Below are 22,461 nucleotides of genomic sequence, written 5' to 3' on the forward strand. Positions count from 1 at the left end.
GGAAAATGCCAGGTAGAAGTCATCGACGCCATTGGGTGGAGCTGATGTTACCCAGCCCCCAGCAACAAGATAGAACTAGTCAATCCGGTGTAGTTGGATCGATTTCCCACCAATCATAGTCTAGAATACCTCTTTGACGCTTGCAGCCAGCGTCACGTGTGAGATACAACAGTGCCACTTTATATTAGGTATAATATACTCTGTATAGACAAAGTAGAGGCAGATAAAGAAGATAAGACATTCAAAATGGCATTTCCACCTAAATCCACCATATTTAGGTCTTTGCCACCAGGCATGTGTATAGATGTAGATCGGAGACCCACGGGGCCCTGTTCTTTTTATAGACGAATGCGTTTTCTCTCTGATCCTGCTCCTGATCCTGTTTTTATCCAGGAAATACCTTAAAATACTTTATAAGATACTCTTGACATAAACAACAACATCTGCTATACTACCAAAATAGAAAAACCGAAATTAGTGTGGATGGTGGCGTCGATAGTTACGCATCCACTCGAGTCTGGAATTGTCATGGAAATCTCTGCTTTGCGCTGAACGGAGTACTTCGGAGTATATATGGGGTAATTCTCCATGGAGATGGTTTAAATACTCTGAATAAAGCACTTTGACGTTAATCTTAAATCTTTTTAAATCGTGGAATGTGCAAGTGACATGCATCTTTCATCACATCCCAAGCGCCAACCTCCTCTATTCTTAGTTCAACCCCGCTAAACATATTTCCTCTTCTCTTTTTTCTTCTTCTTGGGCTGAGATGACACACATTTGATTCTTCCTCTACTTTTACCATGTCGTGTCTGTCTGAAGCGACGAGCACAATGACCTCCCGACCAAAACTCACCCTCCAAACCACCGCGCTCCCTCGCACATTCGGCACTTCAACGACCGGTCTATCATTTTCCTTCGCAACAGCACCAACTTCATCCCCCACTATTCGAAACACCTTCAAGAACGCCTATGAAGTTGCATCCCCATCTTCCGCACCCTCCCCCTCCAAATCTACGCGCTACAACAAACCGGCCTCTCCCTACATCCTACACCCGAACAATAATATCTTCAACCACCGCCCATACCAACTCCCCATCGGCGTGCGCAGCATTTTACGCAACTCCCCACTAGAACCCTCCGCCCGCCGACGATCAGGCTCCATCTCAGCGAGCGGAAATGGGCCCAACGGCGGCGGCTCACGTCGCGTCTTCTTCCCAGCAAAGAAACAAGTCAGCTACCGGTACCCACTGGAGGAGGAGATCCGGACAGAATGCTACACCGCGCAACACCTGGATCTCGTGACAGAGTCAGACGAGGCAGTGGGAACCGAGGCACACGCCAGAACCAAAACCCCACCTGAGACAGGCCCCGCCCCCTTCCCGCACCTCGAAGGCGAAAAAGAGGACTCCGATAACTGCCCGTCCTTATCAGGGAGTGCCTCCGGCGATGAGACCAGTGCCGATGAAGGCGTGCGCGGGTCTTCGCTCTCCAAGACGGAGCGGAAAAAGCGCCGCACCATGCGTGCGGAGCGCCAGGTGCGAGCCGTCGCTCTGCTTGATGGCTTCGAGGCGGATGGCTCCTCGACGCCGCGCACGCCCAGGCAGGGCCGGGCCAAGCGTCGGAGGGAATGGAAATGGACTCTCGGGCCTGTCGATAGGGCCGAGATCAATGGCCCCGAGAATGTCTCATTATTGAACGCGGCTAAGGTTACCCCCGGCTCAGAGTCTCTCCGAGTATCCACCGACTTTGCGCCCGACTGTTAATTACGTGACGTTCATGGTTTTATGCCTGATGTCTTGTTTTTCTGATGTTTCTTTTTTTCCTGCATGATAATGGCGATGCATATAATTTCTCACGAATCATGTTGTATAGAGGCGCTGTTTGGGTTTATCCGGTTTCTTTTGGCGCATCTGCGCTCTTTTCTTCTTCACTGGCTATGGTTTCGTCATTCTATCTTCTACGGATCATATCCTTCCGATGTATACTTTTCCAATCTCATAAGGCACAAAATAAAACAATGAGGACAGAAAGCAGAGTTCACGAATCTGATTCTTGACCAAATCTGGAATTAAACTTTTATAAGGCATCACCGCCATTCTTAGGTTCATCTACATGGTAGTAAATGGTAGTCATAAGCGTTCAGTAGTTAACTCGTGGGTGTTAAACAATAAATAATAAATCTATATTCACATTTTATATGCAAATGCAAAGGACATACAAAACGCCGAAACCTAAAACATTCATACGTCGTCAAGTCTCCGTCTCGACATCTGGCTCGCGACCAGTGAGACCACCAGCACCGATCTTCTTCTTCATCTTCCGGAACGCATACTTGGCCTCATCTTTAGCAAAAGCAGCATTGCGAGCAGGCCGCCACTGCATCATACCACGCTGCTGTCGCTGCTCGCTGTGTTTATTCGCCTTGTTGATCTGGCGAGTACTCATATTGCTGTGTGACGCAGACGTCCCAGGTCCACTGCCACTGATGGTCGAGGGTCCCTTCGACAAGGGCTCGAGCTCGTCATCTGACTCCGAGGTATTCTCGTCGTGGTGCTCTCCATCTTGGGAACTGGATCGATGAGAAGATGGATCCTTGAGGGGCGGAGGGGTGTACGGGTCATGGGGCGGTTGGTCCCGGCCAGGCTCCGCGATTTTGCGTCCGAGGGAATCAGTGTACGCCCGCGGGTCTTGACCGAACGCTCCACTCCAGTCTTGGCCGTCGTGGTCAATCCACCGCTGACGCTCAGAGGGCGAGGCTTGCTTCAAGATGTCCCGTCCTTCGATCAGAGACTGCTCGTGCAATTCCTGCACTTCAGGAGGAACTTCGACCTCCACCGTGTTGGTACGGACACCCTGGGACACGCACGCTTCCCACGTCTCGAAAGTCTCGCGGGAGTCGTTGTCAATCACGAAGAGCTCGTGCGATTCGTCAATGCCCGGCGAGAACTTGCATCGGAATTGCAGACGTCCCACTTCTGTCAAGTCTTCGAGTCCAGGTACCTGCTTGGCCTTCCAGTTCTCCTCCGTGACGTAATTCTGTGTCAAGCGAGCGCCCATCTTTGTTGTCCAGATGGGAATGTCAATGTCTGTTTCCTCGTTGTCGACAATATGTTGGAGCCACAAAATACCGTATGCAGCTGCGCCTCGCTTGCCCGGGTTGTGGAACTCGAACACGATCGGGGAGCGGTATCGGTACTTCACAGGCATGCGAATTGAGTCGCGGAAAGCGTCATCAGAGATATCGAATACCGCATCATTGCCTTCCATGTGGCACTTGTGCCGGGTGATCTTGCCAACGCTGCCCCCGGTGCGCAGCTTGATCTTAGAGTGTCGACCAAAGTCCTTCGCGATGATGTTCTGTCCAGCAAATTCAAAGGTGCCGACATCCCAGCCAAGCATGCAAGGTGGCAGCTTAGTCTCCACATGGCGGAACAAAAGAGAAAGGCGGATACGTCCAAAACCAATACCACCATCGAGAGGATACCAGCGGGTCACTTGTGAGCTGGTTTGAAGAATATCAGATAGCTTCAGGGGAACCACGCCAAGGATAGGGTCATGCTCGCGATAGCGTTGGTCACGGACGGTGATGGTCACAGCAGCTGAGCGCCAGTCGCGAACAAATCGCTCAGTTCCTGCGTTGAAGATGGGCTTAGAGCTCACAGCCTTCGCACGAGTGCGATAGATCTGATATGCTGTTAGTACCTGGAATTCCGGAGTGGACTAGTATGTCTACAAATACGTACCAGTTGGTCGTTCAACAAAACCATGCAGTAACTCGTTGGGAGATCTTCACCTTCCTCCTCTGTGTTCTCACCATATGGCTTCGCTGGCTCATACTCTTTACCCTTGCGGTTCCCATCACTGCCCTTGATATTGGCAAGCTGAAGGTTGACGATTTGGTGCACAACAATGTGCACAATACCGCTAGGCCAGATTGGATCAGGTGGTGTATGCATAATGGCATCCTCTTCTTCGTTTTTGATAGCCCCCTTTTCGTCTTCGAAAGTCGGATCGCCTCTGAGGTTTTCGGGAAGGTCTTTCTTCTGGCCATCAGTACGCAGCTCAGGGCGAAGCTTTGGTTTTCCGAAGTAGCCAACTTCCCAATGTAGCTCACCGGGCATCTCACTGCCCTGGTCCATGCCCTGAAGCTTCGAGACCTGGGGATACATCTGACTGGGATGCTGAAGCATCTCACGGATAGGTAGCTCGACCTTGCCGACAATGTCATCCGCGGTGTTGCGGTCAGAGTCCCAGAGCTCGATGCTCAGGTTTTCATTGGCCTTGATCAACTCCGGTGTCACAAGAAGGGCGGCAGTCTCTTCCCAAATCGGATTAAGGTCATCCGTAATCACGCGTGTGCAATACATGGGCTTGCCATACTTTGAGAAGGACAGGTTGATGTATGGGTCGCTGCCGCCCCCTCGCTGCCGCGAGCATCCTGTTTACTCAAGCCGACAGCGCGGTGAATCCGAATCCACATCACACCCAGAGCCAAAGTATCCTTGTGGATGTCATCTCCTGTCAACATCATGCCGAGATCCATGGTCATGGACTTGGGGGCTGCAAACATGCCACAAGCGGTACTAATGGCGGAGTTGACAAAGTTGGAGATCAACGGTAAGTTCAGAACATTCACACCCGTTCGGAACATTGGCATGCAGCCTGCTCGAACGTGGGGGATTCCGACTAAGGTGAACGTCACATCCTTCATAAATGGTGGTTCGGGCATCATTTGGAAGCGCAAGCGGACAGTCCCGACAAGTTCAATCAGCTCCACGAATACGGGAAATGGCACACCAAATAAGCCTCGAATGCCCAGATAGAATACAAGTTGCATGTGCATGTTGCGTGCTTTCGAAGACGCACTGTGACCGGTTGGGCTTGCGTGATAGGCGAAGGAGGCTTCCATGTTGTAGTAACTCCCTCCTTCTTCGGCAGCAGCAGCTTCCTGTGGGTCCTTATTCTTTTTGTTTTCCTCGCGGATGTTTTCCTTCAAACCTTCCACATGATCATCGGGGAGAGCCCGCATGCTCAGAATTCGGAGTGGGTTGCTGCCCTGATCAATTGCGGCGATGCGAACATTCTCTACAACCTTGGGTGCAGAGACTTGCATGATATCTTCGATTGTGTCGGCCACAGGTGTCAGCATTTCCGGGTTAACGAGCCCCCACACGACACCGAGGAAACTGTTCAACCACTCCACAGATTCAGGAAGGAGATTGGCAGTAGCCTTTTGAACTGTCAGTATCTCTATCCATCAACAAGGTGATACAATAGAGAGCCTACCATCTGACCGCGAAGATGCTCACTCTCCCACTCCATTGCGCGACCGCTGCGAATGACTTCCTTCATCCATAACCATATTCCACTCGTGATGCATGCGGCTAAGGGAACAAGACCCCAAAGAGATCCTCCGCACATCCGCCCTAGTATGATTATGGCAACAGGTATCCCAATGCAAATGCCAGTTGTACGCTTCTGCAGTGCGTCAAACATGGGCTGGTACGTGACAGTTGGCGTGGGGTGGAACAGAACGTTCGTCTTTTCTCCTCGAATGGGAACATCGGAGGTTGTACCCTCGGCGATAGGATCGGGAGGTGCGGTAATGTCCTGTATCCTTTTATACTCCGCAAGATCTTGGTCGGCACTTGTTTGGATGTCCTGAGCTGCATATTAGTAATATGTCCCATGAACCGATACAGACAGACAACTCACCGTGGGCTTCCCAAGATTTGCATTCGGAACCGTCAACTGCGAATAAATTAGACTCCATTCATGATTTGTTCGAGATGATCCCACATACCATTGGATTATTTACAGTATCCATGCATGTCTCATCTAGGTCTTCCACGCCGATCTCCTTGCCCGTGGTTGGGTCTGTCACGGTACGAATCCTGGCCTGGGACACTTCGCGTGGCTTATGAGCGACAGCACCTCCCTCGGTTTGATCCTTTTGATCTGCGTGCTCTGATTGCTCTCCATAGGTTCCTTGCGCTTTTTCATGTGCAATCCTTGCTTTATTAGCCCGGTGTTCTTCGTCTATCCTGAGATTGCGTTCTTTTTTTCATCTTCGACACGTTTCATAAAGTGACTAATTGTTGGAATGGGATTGGCACCACTCCAATGCTCCCCGACCCGACGGCTCTTGGGAGCATCATGCGGATGACCTGTAGCCATCTTGGAGGGCGGTCGAAAAAGGAAACGAATCGAGGTTCAGGTTTTGGCTAGTTGTAGGGTTGGTTTGGCTTGACTGTACAATGCGGTAGAAGGAAGACGAGTACACCTTCTCAGGATTCCCCCGAGAATAAAATTGTTGAGCGAAGAGAACTTAAGAATTGTCCGGGATTTCAAGATCGACGGATGAAGGAAGCTTTCCCCAGAGCTACGTCATCGACAGGGAAATGAGGCTATGACGATATCACAACCGTTCAACCTATCATTGATCCTGTATCATCTAGATTGCCAGGGTGCACACGCAAAGATCGCTATGATTTCCCCACATTTCAGGCCAATCTAAGCATAGGGCTGGCCAGGAGATTGCTGTTTATCCCATCTCAGCGGAATCCCGGTCTTGGCGTTGACACCTTTCAGGTGAATTGGCAAAGCTGTCTATTCTCAATACAAAGTAAATGCATCTAATCTGACCTTCAATTTACTTTCTCTGCCAGATTGTTCTTTACTATAGAAGAATTGTGTAATATAGCATATGATGTCATCGACCATGAATAACTTGCATATCCCATTTTTATACCGCCATACAACTTACAGCACATTCGGTTATCCTGCTTATACCTGCATGTCGGACTACGCAGGAATTAGGCTGGCGAATGAAGTGTGCGGACACACGGAGGGCGTGTGATGAGGGTAACTTGGTAGCTGTTGCTGATAGCTACAAAGCTAAGAGTCGATGAAGCTAAGAGCTATCCGCGCTAGTCCTAGTTTCGAGACAACCAATGTGATTAAGTTAAAGATAGTTATGAATAGCCGAAAGTTTGGTTGTATATTATTGTAGAGCAAGCCATTGGCATATACGGGGTAACGATAGGTCCATTTCCAGTGACACGATATTCGATTCAAGGAAAAGGGAAGGCTAGACATATAAATTCGCCGGGAGTATCCCGCAATGTTAAAAAAGGAGGCTTATTCTAAGGGTCGTCCCTGTATATATAGAGATCAATGTCTATCTCTATTAGGCACCCTGGCAGATAATCCACATCGAGGTCTCTCATTGGTCGGAAGTAATGGGATACATATGGGGCTCGACCTCGGGAGGTCACGATTACCGACTGACATTTATTGAAGATGCCTCATGGTGAACTCATTGATTGTATTCATCTTCTTATAATAAGCACCTTGCACTTCAGCAACCTTGACATGTAGCCAACCCCTAAAATATGTGGCCAGCACCAAATGATCCCAATCATCTATCATGCCTGTCCTGAATCCAGCCAACAGTGGGCCGTTGGGATCTCGGTACACCGACCAATGGCGCCAACCAATATCCAACCGGGAGCGTGAGCCTGCCAATCACAGGTGTCATGTCTTTTGTCAAAACAAGTCTTGTTGCAAGCTATACTCCGGCCATCAATCCCACCGGCAGATATTTCACTGCGAAAGGAGGTTTTTCTTCCCGGTGCTTCCCTCAAGCTGGTTTGTGCGTCTCGGATTCGTCGCAGATTTTCTATTCTCGCTTAGGACTCTGCGCTGACCATGAACAGCGGGCCAAGTTGCAATGAGTGGAAGGCCATCTCGTCGCTCTTCGCGATCTGAAAACCTTCCAACGGTCCACCCAAATGATAAGGACCCTTTCAACTACACAACTGAGCTCGAGAGTGGAGAGGCCGTGACACCACGGGAGTCGACCGTCTTGGGGGCATATCGTCCCTGGAACAACCCTCGAGCCGCCGGGGAGCAGCCGATGAACGCTAAAGTGGCCATTCCCAGACTTGACCTTCCTCTTGTAGGCAATACTGGTCGAGTTAGTCAGGCATGCCACAACTGTCGCAAACAGAAGAACAAGTGTTCTGGTCATCGCCCCTCTTGCCTCCGATGTCAGGAGACCAACGTTCTCTGTGTCTATGTCGACGGGAAACGAGAGAGAAATGCTAGGTCTGTGATTCTCCTAGATGTGATCGCCCAAAATATTCACCCCTAGGACTTAGACAACTTACAGTGATAACGAGCCAACTCCAACACTACGAATCTCTCGTTCGCGATCTTTATCCCAAATTATTCGACACTGAGCTGGGCAAAGTCATCGACCAAGCTCTCGAAAAAGCGAGTCTATATTCCGGTCAGCCAAAATATTTCTTGATTTATCTAACAACCTACAGATAGCTAGCCTTTCCCTGTCATCGCCGACCCTTGCCAAAGTACCAGATGAGTCAGATTCATCGGCCCGAACGCTTCCCTACGTGGATCACACCTTGGAGGACTTTAATAGAGACATTTCCCTGCAAGCGATTGGCTTTATAGGAGAACATTCGGCATCGGCATGGTTATACAGGCTTAGGTGCTTGATCGGTCCGACAAGTTCCAATCCGGACGGTCAGTTCGAGGAATCAACCCCTCTTTCAATTTCTTCCTGTGCATTCTTTATCGATGATACAAGAATCTCGCCGATAAAGAAACTAGATGCTCTCGCATATCCCTCAAAAGCGGTCGCCGATGAACTTGTGGACAGATACTTTCAAGTTGCCCACGCCTCCTTCCCCGTCGTTGGCAAAGAGATATTTTTAAGCCAGTGTCGGTCATTCTATTCAAAGTCCACAGCACACCCTGGAAACAAGTGGATGGCGTTGTTGAATATGGTTTTCGCGATCGCTGCAAGACATTTCGAGCTTTCCGGAGACCAATCTCAAGATCACAATATCCACGCGGTGTACTTTACACGTGCCTGGCAATTGCACACGAGCGAGAGTATCCGATTGGAGAATCCGAACCTGCAGCAGGCACAGGTAGAGGGGCTAATATCACTTTACTTGCTTTCCATCGGGCAGGCCAACAGGTAGGTCGAACACCGCGATTCTTTACATAGCTACTGATTTCGGGTTAGGTCATGGAGAAAATGTGGGATTGCAATCCAGTCGGCGGTCGCGATGGGTATTCACCTTCGTAGCGAAAGCCCCAGCATCACGCACGTGTCCAAAGAAACCAGATATCGGCTATGGTGGGCGTTGTACCTGTTGGACATTCTGCTCTGCGTCGTGACTGGACGTATGCCCAGAATGCAGCAAGAACACTGCACGACCCCTTTGCCGGTGCCCTACAAGGAGGAAGACTTCCGGGATGAGCATGTAATGAGGCTCATATTGGACATTCAATCCAGAAGCCGCCTCATGGCTTCTCTACTCTCCTTTGATCCCTCGACTGAACCGAACGACCCTTTAGCCCACTCACCTTCTTCACCGTTCATGTCTCACCAGGCATCACCTAGCCTGCAGATTCAGGCTAACGTCTCATTATACTTTCTTTATTCCATTGACTTGGCAGCTGTGATGAGAGAAGCAATCGAGATCTTGTATTCTCCCGAAGCGGGACGAAAATCTCGGAATGACACGGAACTGGCCATGTTATCACTCAACAGAGCCGCTGACAACTGGTTTGCGCGCCTTCCTGCGACTTATAGTTTCGCGGAAATTAGAGACGACCGACCCTTTGTCCGTCAACGCACGAGTTTGGCTTTTCAATATTATTCGACCAAACTTGTCATTTCACAACCCGCGCTTCGTTGTGACGTCTTCCCCACTGGTCTTGACACGCCAATGGCAATGGTCTGCCTCAATGCGGCAGGCCAAATGCTTGATCTCCTACCCAATGAACCGAACATCTCCTGGCTCTTGGGTTGCTCACCTTGGTGGTGTTCTCTCCACTACCTCACGCAAAGCACTGTAGTGCTCACAACACAGTTGCTCATCCAGAACCAACCAAGAGCCAGTGGGAGAAACGAGGCATTGGAAAGGGTCCAAAAGGCTCTCCGGTGGTTGCATGAGTGCTCCACCAAGGATCCCTCTTACAAGCGGGCTTGGTGTAACTTCACAGAGCTGTTGTCATCCCAAGGATCGAAACTTTCAGAATAAGATCTCTCGGCCACCTGCCACCTGCCACCTGCTATACCCCAAATTTCTGTGGGTCCTTTTTTCCTTTGTTTACCTCCCGTATACAACAAGTACTACTGATTTACGTTGTGATTATCCGGCGTCCCATTCCCCCATTTCGCATAGATATATATACACGAGAGTTGAAAGCCGCAAGGTAGAGTGCGATGTCTTATTCCTTGGACATTGCAATATGACACCACCTTAGAGCGGATGTAAACCAGCTAATTGGTGTATTCAGGTCGCAATGACCGGCAATATCCGAGTATCACCCGCGAAGTTGCCTGAATATCTGGTTCAAGGGTGGGGAATACGGAGCCACAAAACGGATTGGTCCGGTTCAGGAGGATAGATGTAATGGTACATAGTTGCCACCTACATGTTGAGATATAGTTCCAAGGTCAGGTTAGAACCATGCAATGACGTCAGTGTTCTTGGCGCATCAGGTATATATAGTCAGGCTGGTCATAGACAGTTGTACTATTAGTAGCCTCTCAAATACCTATACAAATTACACATGCTCGAATAACATGGGTTCGAAATATATTGTAAATACCCTTCTCTTTTTCTCATAGTCACATGGTCCCTACTAACGAATAAGGTCACCTTCCAAGACTCAGCTGCGACTGAGGATATCAATGCCTACATGGACCAGATCCACAAAGACGGGGGAGTTGTCACAAACAGATTCCCAGACATGATCGCCAGGGGCTTTTCGTACGTGTTTTGTGCATTGAGTATTTCCCACGGAGATTCAACGGAATTTCTTACTGATTTCTGTTCTAGAGCATATATAACCGACTCGGTCCTTCATAGACTTGAGTTAGACTCTATTATTGATCATATAACGCCCGATGCTTCTTAAATCAGTCATTTATCATCTTCTTTATGATACCTGTAGACCTAGCGTTCTTTCCCTGAACTATTTAGACGATGTAAAGTTATGCGTCGAGCTAGAGGAAGATAGGCGTGAATAGACTTTAGAAAATTCGATGACATTAGCAAAGTAGACGATGCTCAAAACTACGAGCTAAAAGATAGCGGGAAAATAGAAGCTTACTAGTTAGACAACGGGAAATTAACGAGGTCGTTAGAGCAAGGTAAGCCCTTAGGGCATTCCGTGGGAAATGTCACCGTGGCCAACTATGTAAGCAGGCCTCTGCTTGCTCTCTCTCTCTTCTCCCTTCAGTTATTTTGGATTAGATGCATTCTTTCATTATGAAAAGATCTGGTACGTCACACTCGCGAGGCAAGTGTTTTCTCTTTAACTGCGACCACGTGCTGGAGTAGCTTCAGAGCCGACTTGATCTGCCCGTCTGCCTCGTAGACAGCCGCGAGTTGAAACTGAGAAGCTAGTAGAGAGGGGTGATCTTCGGTACGTACTTTCCCCTCAACTGCAACCACATGCTCAAGTAGCTTCAAGACCCGCTCATTCTGCCCGTCCGCCTTGTAGACGGTCGCGAGTATATGCCGAGAGGATAGTCGAGAGGGATGGTCTTCGGCAAGTGCCTTCTCTCGGACTGCGGCCACATGCTCGAGTAGCTTCAAGGCCCGCTTGGTCTGTCCATCCGCCCCTCTTTGGATAACTAATACCACCCCCCTGCCTGAAATTTCAGTAGCGCCTTCCTAATTTGGTTGCGTACCTGCCTCGACACGCTTCTGTCCACCGCTCTCCTCGCCGTCTTTGAATTTGTGCACCGCTTTTGTATCACACTGCGTATGATACATCGTAGTAAGACAGTAGGTACCTACAGTTTATATATAAACCCCTAACAAAATTAAGCTACTCCTGTCATATCTTTTATCAGCTGCTTCATCAACTACTTCATCGTCAAGGGGTCAAATCCTATAGGAATGAGGTAGAAAGTATGTAAATCAGAAGTAGGCAGAATAGATGGCAGGTCGCATCAAAGTAGGGAAGGCGGTGCTGAAATTTCAGACAGGGTGGGTGGTAGCATCAATACCCTAATTTTATCATAGTCGTAGATTCACCTCGAATAAGAATCGGAACCGATTTGTGAGGCCTATGGATGAGCAAATACTCCAATTTTGCGTAGATGGATGCTATCCGTGAAGCGGGTTCTCCTCTCTTAGGGTTACAATCGAAATGAGACGACGGGCGGTTAGCGGGATAGGCTAGTTAGCCACCATTGCAAAATGGCCGACGCTAAGAAACTTCTATTTTCTGCTGACATTGGTCGTGGCTTGACCACTTTCTGGGCAGCTTTTTAGTCGTCCTGATTGGTCACTGTTGACAGTATCATCACATCGTGGTCTTGTACATTAGCGCCGCGCTAAAATATGCGGCATCCAATCTCTAGAACTCAGGTCAAAGGTGGGGAAAGGGCCCATCAACTGTCAAGCAATTACAGACAAAAACAACGTCACGACCACCCCTGTCAAAATGGGAAGCGCTTTAGTCAGTTAATTAGTATATGCGTGATAAGTCTTAAAAATGGGGCATAGTGCCCAGTCTGTCGATCACATGTCAACTGCCAACACACAGGCCAACATGGATTTTCTTATGGACAAGGCCTCATGATACTAGAGGCTATGGCTTATAATACCTATTTTTATGCTTAGCACTTGGACCTCTTCACCAGTAGAGGCATTTCGGCCCTAAAAAAAGGGTGGCTAAGCTTGCTTAACAACTCGTATGTAGTTCAATACACGCACTAACGGGCCATAACGGCTGCCATGTCACACAAGTCAGATCAGCTAGATTTGTTATCGGCCATTCCTTGCTGCGCAGTCGCTGCAAGCCATTCACACGTTGCAGGTGAGATACAGTCACTAGGCCAAAAATGTTCGTCAAAGCGCTCATGGGTTGGGGCGGGGGTAAGATGATATGGCTGTTGCCAACCAATGAGTACTCGCTATCGCCGAGACATTGCGCGCACCAGGGATCGGATGCTTAAAAACCCTATTCCGTGGTAGATGAGCAAAGCGTTGTTATCTTAGAACTGGCCTCATTGGTGGGGGTAATTGGATGCCACAGCCTGCGCACTAATTGCTGAAACGTACGTTTGGTTCGCTTTGATGGCGCTTAGGATGTGATTTGCATACTTGATAGGCTGGTGAATAAGAGTATGGGATAATAAATTAGAGCGGTGAGCCAAAAAGACCCATTGTCGATTCGTCGCCCGTAGCTGATGAATAAAAACAGCTCACTCTCTTCCTTGCCACCTCCCTACCCTTCAGTCTCCCCCTCAGTCTACCGACTGACTGATGATGAGCGATGATGAAGACATTTGAGATTCCGTTCTATGCAACTGACTTGCCTTGCCCGCTACCCACCGGTACCGAAATCGAGAACGCCCCTGACATATCCATGGAATATGGAGGACGAAGAATAGTCGGAGTAGGCCCGCATTTTGTTGTGAAATTTGGACTGGGTGTCAATCTCATGGAAGGAGAAAATATGTTATTTGTTCGGGAGAAAACAAATATCCCTGTCCCGCGTGTCTTCGCCCTCTATTCAGACCCAGAGACAGGCAAAAATTTCATTGTCATGGAGCGCATTCTCGGTCAAACACTTCTTTCAGCATGGCCGCAACTTACAATACCGGAGAAAGAAGAAATACTAAAAGACCTTCGGAGTTACTTTGACGACTTACGCCAGCTTCCATCCCCAAAGTACTTTGGCAGTTTCGACCAAAGACGACTTCTAGATGAGATATTTTGGACACATGAGCCAGATCCATTGGTAAATGGTCCTTTCGACTCCGAAGAAGACCTTAACGAAGCAATGTTACGAAAGTATACCTACAACGGGGGCCCACTCTACAGAGCGGAATATCTTCGAAGATGCTTCCCTTTTATTTTTAAAGGCCATACAGCGACATTCACCCACGGTGATTTGCAAAGGAAAAATATCATCCTCCGCGAGAAAAGTCATGACCAAGAAGGTTCACGCCTCGTGATAATTGATTGGGAAAAATCCGGATGGTATCCAGGGTATTGGGAATATTGCTTAGCTGTCTGTGCTTTGCGATGGGATGACGACTGGCCCCTTTGTATTGACAGTATCCTTTCGCCGTTTGTCTCTCAGGCTTCATGGTTTCAGTCACTGCGCCTAGAATTATGGTCATAGAGGTTGAATAGACACGAATCTTCATAGGTAACACTCTTGCTTCCCTCTTCTTCCAATAAGTTAGGCTAGCATTATTTCCTTGGCTGCCAAACCGCGTCCTCTCCTTCCGTGTCGAAATTCATCAGCAACAGCTCGCCCTCATTTCATCTATTATACCTGGATGTCATTTTGGGCTGTCAAAACCTCAATGACATTTCTCTATGTCGGTCTCCAGGTAACTGCCCGTTCTTTAAACTCAATAACTTTCCTCTCATATCTTCTAAAGGATTCCTACCCGACATTCGATCAAGAGTAGAATGAAGATGATTCCTCGGGTGTAAGTGAACTTTATATCGCTTGTGAACGGTGCTCACCTAGTAATGAACACCAACATTGGCTCGGCGCACTGCTCTTTCTCCAACACAGAGATAAACTATTGACTATAACTGAATAATTGAGGGGCGAATCAAAGTGACCTGGTTGCTGGCAGACCAACATATCTATTAAAAACAGGACCGTCCAAGGCACATCGAATGATTCCAAGAATACTTCTTTCTATAGGAACAACACAAAATGTGGCCTGTCAAAACACCAAAGTGAGGAAAAAGAACACAAGACTTGCATTCGGCACAATCCGCTCGACTTACGCGCGTTCGTCATAATCCCATATCCAAATAATCCCAATTAACATCATAATCAGCCAAAAACGGAGCCTGAAACGTGAAGTCAGAGTTAAGAGCCCAAAACTCGGTAGGCGGATCAAAGCTCAAGTTAGGATCCGCCCATTGGGCTGTTCCCACAACATTTCCATTTGGATAACCGGGGTCCGGCATCGTGTCCATCCATGAAGATGATGGGTAGTATTGCCCAGGCGCGGTATTGGGCAAAATTGGCGGCGGTTTAACAGCAATCGCAATATGTCTAGATGATTGAGCGCTCATGGAACGACGTTCGAGGTATATTGTGCCGAAATAGGGAATATCGAGCTTGATGCGAGTAGGCCGTCCATTCTCGTATTGGTGCCCTTCTGATTCGTCCAGTGGCGGGGGTTCAGTTCCCATTCCTATTGCCTTGATAATTTTCAGAACGTGCACTGCTCGAGTTGCGATCTTGTCCGGAGGAACAGTATTCGATAGTTGTTCTAGAACAGCCACAACCCGGTCGAGAGCGAAGTAATCTCCTTTGGTTAAATCCTGGGGGCCAAATGGCCCGAGGGCATTGACGATAATTGTCATCGCCGTAGTGAAGGCTTGGAAATCAAGAATCTTCGAGTCAAACCCGTTTTCAGTGGTGCGTCGGATATTGACATAACAAGCGATGATGCTGCGGCAGGCATGGAGACAGGTCTGGCGATTATACTCATAGGAGTTGTCAGTACCTGACGCTAGTAAAAGAGGCAGATGTAACCAAGCCATGAGCTGGTAGTACCATAATCGATAGTGAAGCCCGAGGAAACAAGAAGACCGCTCGGTACACTTGCCTGACGGAAGATTGTCGGGTGACGCCAAAGGAGGGGGATCGAACGCTTGAAGTTTCATATCGATGCTCTGTGTCATCTGCAGCATAGCCGGAGTGACTTCGGTGAAGGTCTGATTGCGCTCAATGATTGAGCCAGCTATCCGAGCAAGCGGGTTCAGAACGGATTCATTGTGAACGGGTAAATCATGGGAGTCTCTTGGGTTGGATTGATATAGATCTATTGCCGTATTGGATATAGCGCCGTGTACCCCAAGGATCAGGGAGAAATGCCTGTCAACCATAAGGATGTGTCTCCAGATGAACGTAGCCCGGTGTTGAAACTCGACACTCTGATTGGGAGCTGGTTCAGCACGGTGGAACCCGATGAGCTGAGCGATGTTTACAGCTCGACGATAAGAAAGCCACGCACTTCGTAGCTTTCCGTCATTGCTAAAGATTAACCCCTGTAGGACTAAGCACTCAAGCCCGTCAATACAACTGACAATAGAGTCATCGGAGCAAACGAGCGTGGAAACACGGGTGATGCATTCATCAACCAGGACCCATGGGAGGCAGGGCAGATCGAGAGAGGACAAATTAAACCCCGAAGGGAGTTGTTGGAGACACAGTGCAATCCACAAGACGGCCTTAGCAACCATAGCTGGGTGGCTATTTGAAAGCTGTTGCTCCGAGGACGAAAGCAATGATTCATCGTAGTCTCCGAATAACTGCACGCGCATAAGCCACCAGCTACTGCTAGCCTCCGATATAATTTTCAATGTCTTTTGAGAGGGTATCAAGGCTGTCAGATCGCGGCGCAGTCTCCCCCAGTCCCGATTAATTGTGCCATATGGCGTAAAATCGGACTCAGCGGTGTCGGTTCGTTTGAAACCTATCTATTCACTAGTAAGCGCGAGCTACCGGGAATTGAAGACCGATATGAGTTATCGCACGAACCGCTTCGTTGTCAAAAAGAGACAAGACTGGAGCATTGTCCGGAGCTGGTGTCACGGTCGGGGGACTCGATTCGGGGCTGGTTCCGGCTGAATCTATAGGTGATTTCAAGTCCCCCTGTTGACTGTTGCCACCGTCGACTCGTATCAGAAGCTTCTCCAACAGGTTCTCCACCCGAGCCATCCGCTCGTTCAGATATGTGCGGTCCGATTCGCGGGGATTCTCAGGCTCCGGCAATTCCTGGCTGCGACATGGAAGTCCCCGGGCGAGACATTCTTTGCAGCTCTGGTCGCTATCAGACGCAAAAATACAGCGAACTTTGCGATGTTTGCCTATCACAGAAAACAACCGTTAGGGATAAATCATCCGTATCAAGGGGTTCTTGTACATTGCCAGCAACTGCGGGTCCCTTTTCGGATCTTCTTCCGAGGCTGATCCCCGGGTCTCTCGGGCCGCGCCTGTGGATCGTGGATCGAGTGCATCTGAAGGGAAAGGGTCTGACTATTCACGTAAAACACCAGTGGTAAGAATATGAATTGAAATTATCTCACACAAGTTATGCAGTCAAGGTCTGGGAAAATCGGGTGGCGACACGTCGAACAAAGCCCCCAACCCTGATTGAGTTGGCGCGGTCTGACCGCCTACTCGCCTACAATCGTGAGATGCAGGAAATGCATCTTACTGTCTTCATCTTCATCCCCTTTCGCAATTCACTTGAAAAAAGGTCTGGTACAGCCATGACGCCATCGCCTTGAACTGAAATCCAGGGGGTATCTTCAAAGCGAAGCCCGTGATCGACTCAACGTGGAATTCTCCAGGCACAATACTTATGCTCACGTCGGGGAGTTCGGCCTGGAATGACAAGTTGTTAGATAGAATACAAAGATTGTGAAAACTGCCTCACCTTCATCTTCTCTGCCGTCTGCCTAATCGGATCCAACAGGACTTCATCTCCTCCAGCGCCAACAAAGATTTTTGAAACAGGAAGATCTCTCCACCAACCCGCTGGGGCTTTGGCGGGGCAGTTGTACTCATCTTCGACAGTCTGGCCCAGGAATATCCGTGCCCAGCTGTTCAAAGTCTCAGCCGTCATGACGTCTTTATCCGCGTTTTCACTGGAGCTCGGATGATCAGTTCTGAAGTCAACCCAAGGGGACAACAACATCGCTCCTCCGAGGGGCTCATCAACCGAAAATCTTGGCACGATCTCTTGAGGATGCGGGTGAGTGAGATGTGATAGCAGTGCAAGTGCAAGATGAGCGCCCGCAGAGTCACCCTGAAGAATAATGCTTGACGGTCGTTTTCCCAGTGTCTGGATGGCGTACTGTAGCACGATAACGGCCTGTTGCAATTGCCGAGGCCATCGGGCTTCGGGGGCAAGCTCATAAGCAAGGAATAGCACACCGATGCTTTTTCCGTGTTGTCTTATATCCGCGAAGAGAGCTTCGAGATAGCTGAAGTGACTCGGTAGTGCGGGGAGGCAGTAGCCGCCACCGGGAAAGTAGATAATCAACTTCTCGGAAGCAACGTTACCCAGCTGAAATGCCATTGTACCTTCGGGGAGAGCGAGTATGTTCGGGGAGGCATTTTGTTGTCTCATGTGGGCTTCATAACTTTTCTGAGCGAGAGCGGGGGGGAAAATAAGCCTGCAAGGCGTTGTGAGAATTGTTTCTTTGTCAGGCCAGGGACTTCGAAGATATGTTTCTATCCTAGGATAACATCTCAACTCACTGAAGCTGCTCCATGGATGCATTTCGAAAGAGGGTGCGCGTAAAAGACAGGGCAATATGCTTGTAGGCTGTACCGCCCCCTTTTTGGCCACGGAATAGAGTAATGATGGCAGTCCATATAGCAATGCCAACTAAATTAAGTGCGTCAGACATTATGTTTGTCAACTTCAGGGATCTCTCATTGGCTACTTACAGGATTTGGTCACTGCAATCCCAAGCCCCAACGACAAGGAAGCCATGGGGGGCGAAGATGCATGGATTGTTTTGATTCGGTCGGAAGATATTGGGCTCATAAGATACTGTGATCCAAGAGCCTAGTCTTCAAAAGAAAAAGATTCTGTTGGGTCTCGATGGAAGGAGCTTTGAGTATAGTGCGGTAAATCCGCCGACTCGGCGGAACAAAGACTCAATATTAGACCAATCAGCTACCCTGTGATCAGCAGAGAAATGGGAATTAGAAGGAGAATAAAAGAATACTACGTGGCTGTCCTAGACCTGGTAAATTGATGAGTTGTTGTTTGAAATTGGGAAGTTTGGATCTGAAAGGGGAAGGGGGCTGCCCAAGATAATCAGATGACCCTAAAAGAAGAACTAACATGTAAGCTGATGGTTACATTGCCATATGAAGAACAGTTGAATCATATTTAGAATAGTTACACAGCGTTACAAAAGCATAGATATATAAAGTGACCTGATGAACAAAGACAAACAAGAATCTATGGCCCAATAGTAAACATCCAACTCATAAGAAAAATCGCCTCTTCACTTTCCGCGCTTCAGTCTCTTCTTCGCAGGCTCTTCACTCGAGTCCCTTTTGCGCTTCCTCGATTCGATATTTTGCTCGCGGCGCGTTTTTGACCTTGTACTACGAGTCGAAGAGCTTTGAGCCGGGGCATCAGTCGGAACAATGGAAAACTCCAACTGCAAAGCTTCAAAGTTATCAAAGACCTTAATTTGTGAAATCCGACGAGTTCCACGTTTGAAGGCCCCCAAAACCAAATGTGCCACAGTTCGTCCAAGTTTTGTACCTAGCAGCGCCTCGAATTCCGGGGTTCCAGGTATGCAATTAATCGTATCTTTTTCCCAAGTATAGCCATTGGCTTCGGTATAGAGCTCATCCATAACAAACGAACGAGTGTCTTTATTGCAAACGTCGATCATATAGACATACTTCAAGCTATCAATCGGGAAGTAGTTCTGGTAAATGGCCTGGCAGACTTCCGACATGAAGAAACCAGGTATTTTCTTTATTTCCTCAATCATTAGTACCCCAGGCGCAATTTGTCCTTTCCAGGTATGAACGTGCGGGTATTCAGGGTCTCGTGGAGCGTCAGGTTCTTCTATGGAGACCATGTCCCACGCCCCGCCGGTTGGTCCCATTATTCCATGTTGTTCAAATTCGTATTCAATCTGGATGGGAAGATAAGGATGCATCTGTATATCTATTTCAAGTTTCTTGCACTTCTTGAGATCTTTGAATTTTAGTTTAGAAGGCAGAATCGGACATGTTTCCCCCGGCGGGTCAGATTCTGGGCTTTCGATCCATTGCTGTAGTAGCCGGCCAAGGGCTTGTCGACTGCCGTATTTGAGAGTGGGAGATTGCATTTGAGAGAGGTTAGAAATTCCAACCTTGGATTGGTATGAAGATTGCTGTAAAAAAGGTGATATCAGTCCAAGACCTTGAAGGGGCATTAGTACTTTCTCGGTGTCAAGCTTCGTTAATCAAGGCAAACTTGATGGACATTACAAGAACTTATATATTCTGTGCTTTGAACTGGCTTTCTTTGAACTGCCATCAATAGACAATAGAGAAAGAGACGAACTCGAAAGAATCGTGGAAATCAAAGGGCTACATTTAAACTATGAGGATGTTCTATGTTTCAAGTTCGGATTTTCGATCAGAAATAGTAACATTTATTCAAAGACTGAGACAATAAACACTTCATTTCTTCGAAATTTTGTGAGCCATGGTCTCGACGATAAAGAGTCGAAAAGAAAACAATGAAAGCCAACTGGTCAAGGCCATATGGTCGACTACTATGATGAGAACAGATTTTCAATGAACACTCTATATTACCAAAATATCCTTACATCGTATAATAGTTCATAGCACAGCTTGGTTAGTACAATAAGCGTTGAAAGAGGAGTTTCTTTGTCCAGTACTAGCAGTCATCTTGAGCGTCCGATACAAGTAGTCGATTCTTTGTCCATTTTGATTTCAAAGCCCTAACTAATATCATAAAAAAAGCAAGATATGTTGTGTCTATTTATAGCCTTTAGGGCTTCCCTGCTCATACTATGTAATCACGCCTTGGGGCCATTTTTGCTGCCTGCAAGCAGTTCGATCTAATTGGGAGGTTATACATCAGAAGATGACGGAAAAACGGTGGTAAGGCGATTGTATATGTGGCAGAAAAATCTCAATAAATTCTCTAACTCTCTAAAAATGACAATAGTCCTAAAACATGACAATCTTGTGGACAACTTAGTAATCAAAACAAACAAAACAAAATGAAAGGATGTTTTTCGGGCGAAAAACTGCGGGACTGGTTTTTCGGGCGAAAAACTACCTAAGTTGGTTTTTCTGCAGAAATACCAGCCTAGTCAGTCACGTGACCCAACTATATTAGGAATGAAAAATAACAGTATTTATCCTAGATTCTGACATACCCCCCAGCTTTTGAAGCAATCACAATTTAGAGCTTTAAGAGCTATCTCAATTAATTAACGTCTGTTTTTATAACTAATTAGATGACCAATCTCAGATATTCCAAGCAATTCCCTAAACCGTTCTTATTTCTAGCAGGGTAACGCTTTCGTCAGACTATTAGCGGGTATCTCCGCGGTTAGAATCTAATCCACGTTAACCTATCCGGCGTTGACTTCCTGTTTTAACCAGTATCTATTGATATCTATATAATAAAGCTTTATATATATTGACGCTCCTTCCTTTATTAATAGATTAACGGTCTATTAGTTATTATATACAATCGAGAGTATATATAATGGTTTAAATCTAAGTATATAGAGGACTTAGCGCTACTATTAGACTGTTTTTCTAGCTTTAGTAAGTACTAGAAGCTTAGCTTCAGTAGTTAAAGTAGTAACTATCTTTTATTTAGACGCTTTCTAGTCGATTAGACCACTATAAAGTTTGTAGATATATCCTTCTGAACTTTTTCGGTCTTTATTATCGCTAAACGATATATCGCTAGTAAAAACCATTGATTTAGCTACTAGTTATATTATCGACGTCTCGCTTATTAGGTTATTTCTTCTAATCCTATATTTAATGGCCTAAAACCTAGTCTAATATAGGTATTAGATAATATAGTCAATAGCGTTAATATATTGTCGACCAGAAATAACGCACTTCTATACATTCCTTACATCTGGTGGTATATTAGTAGTCAGCAGCCACGTGTACCGATTATATAAACATACACCAAGATAGATCTCGGAGGAGAACCCTCCTTTTCACAATTACACTCATTTTACCCTTTAGTCCAGTATCCTACTGCTCGTACCATATAAAACAGCCTCTCTTTTATTCAATAGTTATAAGCCCGGTTCACTAGTATATTAATCGCAATTAAATACTACCGTGGTCTACTCTATAAGCTACCGTACCCTTAAGCATAGAAGTACTTTTGCTTACCTAGCACTTCCTGTCTATCCTCTACTAACTTATATAAGAAAGCTGTGGAAAACGAGATATCATTCCTTTACAACAATCCTAGCGGGATCACCGAATAGGTCTTAAGTATACCTAGAGTACGTATTATTCTAAGGAACTTAACCTAATAGCGAACCTAGTTTATATAGGTAGAGATAATTACCGAAAATCTTAACGTTTAGGATTATATTAATCCTAATATCAATAAAGAAAAGTGGCCTACCCTACCTATAAAGCTAATTTAACTAAATAAAAATAATAAAAAGTACAATTATAATATAATAAGTCGATTAATAATAAACGGCTAACTCAACTATAATAATAATTAGAAAGATTACGATAATAATCTATCTAAGTATAAGACGATCAAACTAGTACTTAATAAGGTCTTAGAGAGAATAAGGAATATACTCACTATTAAGATCTAGAATCTAATAGTCGAAGTATAGGAGACTAGTAAGCTACTAGCTA

At 47.0% G+C, this 22,461-nt stretch overlaps 5 protein-coding genes across 5 annotated transcripts; 2 read left to right on the forward strand and 3 right to left on the reverse strand.

The window, feature by feature from the left end:
* Positions 1 to 803: 803 nt before the first annotated feature.
* On the forward strand, positions 804 to 1,766 carry N7518_008988 (uncharacterized protein; the record flags this gene model as incomplete). The annotated part of the gene is made up of 1 exon (XM_057189915.1): positions 804 to 1,766. The coding sequence occupies one exon, from the start codon at positions 804 to 806 to the stop codon at positions 1,764 to 1,766; it is 963 nt and encodes a 320-aa protein (XP_057037571.1).
* A 487-nt stretch (positions 1,767 to 2,253) lies between these two features.
* On the reverse strand, positions 2,254 to 6,180 carry N7518_008989 (C2 domain protein; the record flags this gene model as incomplete). The annotated part of the gene is made up of 7 exons (XM_057189916.1): positions 2,254 to 3,687; positions 3,747 to 4,441; positions 4,489 to 5,233; positions 5,290 to 5,664; positions 5,719 to 5,754; positions 5,807 to 6,042; positions 6,096 to 6,180. The coding sequence occupies 7 exons, from the start codon at positions 6,178 to 6,180 to the stop codon at positions 2,254 to 2,256; spliced, it is 3,606 nt and encodes a 1,201-aa protein (XP_057037572.1).
* Positions 6,181 to 7,432: 1,252 nt separating this feature from the next.
* N7518_008990 (transcriptional regulator family TF) lies at positions 7,433 to 10,082 on the forward strand (the record flags this gene model as incomplete). The annotated part of the gene is made up of 5 exons (XM_057189917.1): positions 7,433 to 7,517; positions 7,722 to 8,112; positions 8,166 to 8,280; positions 8,337 to 9,010; positions 9,059 to 10,082. 5 exons carry the CDS (start codon positions 7,433 to 7,435, stop codon positions 10,080 to 10,082), a joined length of 2,289 nt encoding a protein of 762 aa, XP_057037573.1.
* A 4,746-nt stretch (positions 10,083 to 14,828) lies between these two features.
* On the reverse strand, positions 14,829 to 18,467 carry N7518_008991 (Alpha/beta hydrolase fold-3; the record flags this gene model as incomplete). The annotated part of the gene is made up of 6 exons (XM_057189918.1): positions 14,829 to 16,526; positions 16,588 to 16,916; positions 16,973 to 17,066; positions 17,299 to 17,436; positions 17,489 to 18,230; positions 18,316 to 18,467. 6 exons carry the CDS (start codon positions 18,465 to 18,467, stop codon positions 14,829 to 14,831), a joined length of 3,153 nt encoding a protein of 1,050 aa, XP_057037574.1.
* A 609-nt stretch (positions 18,468 to 19,076) lies between these two features.
* N7518_008992 (uncharacterized protein) lies at positions 19,077 to 19,919 on the reverse strand (the record flags this gene model as incomplete). Its single annotated transcript, XM_057189919.1, has 1 exon — positions 19,077 to 19,919. The coding sequence occupies one exon, from the start codon at positions 19,917 to 19,919 to the stop codon at positions 19,077 to 19,079; it is 843 nt and encodes a 280-aa protein (XP_057037575.1).
* Positions 19,920 to 22,461: the final 2,542 nt, after the last annotated feature.

The sequence above is a fragment of the Penicillium psychrosexuale genome (assembly GCF_028828465.1).
Source record: "Penicillium psychrosexuale strain IBT 29551 chromosome Unknown utg000005l, whole genome shotgun sequence".
Taxonomy (NCBI): Eukaryota; Fungi; Ascomycota; class Eurotiomycetes; order Eurotiales; family Aspergillaceae; genus Penicillium; species Penicillium psychrosexuale.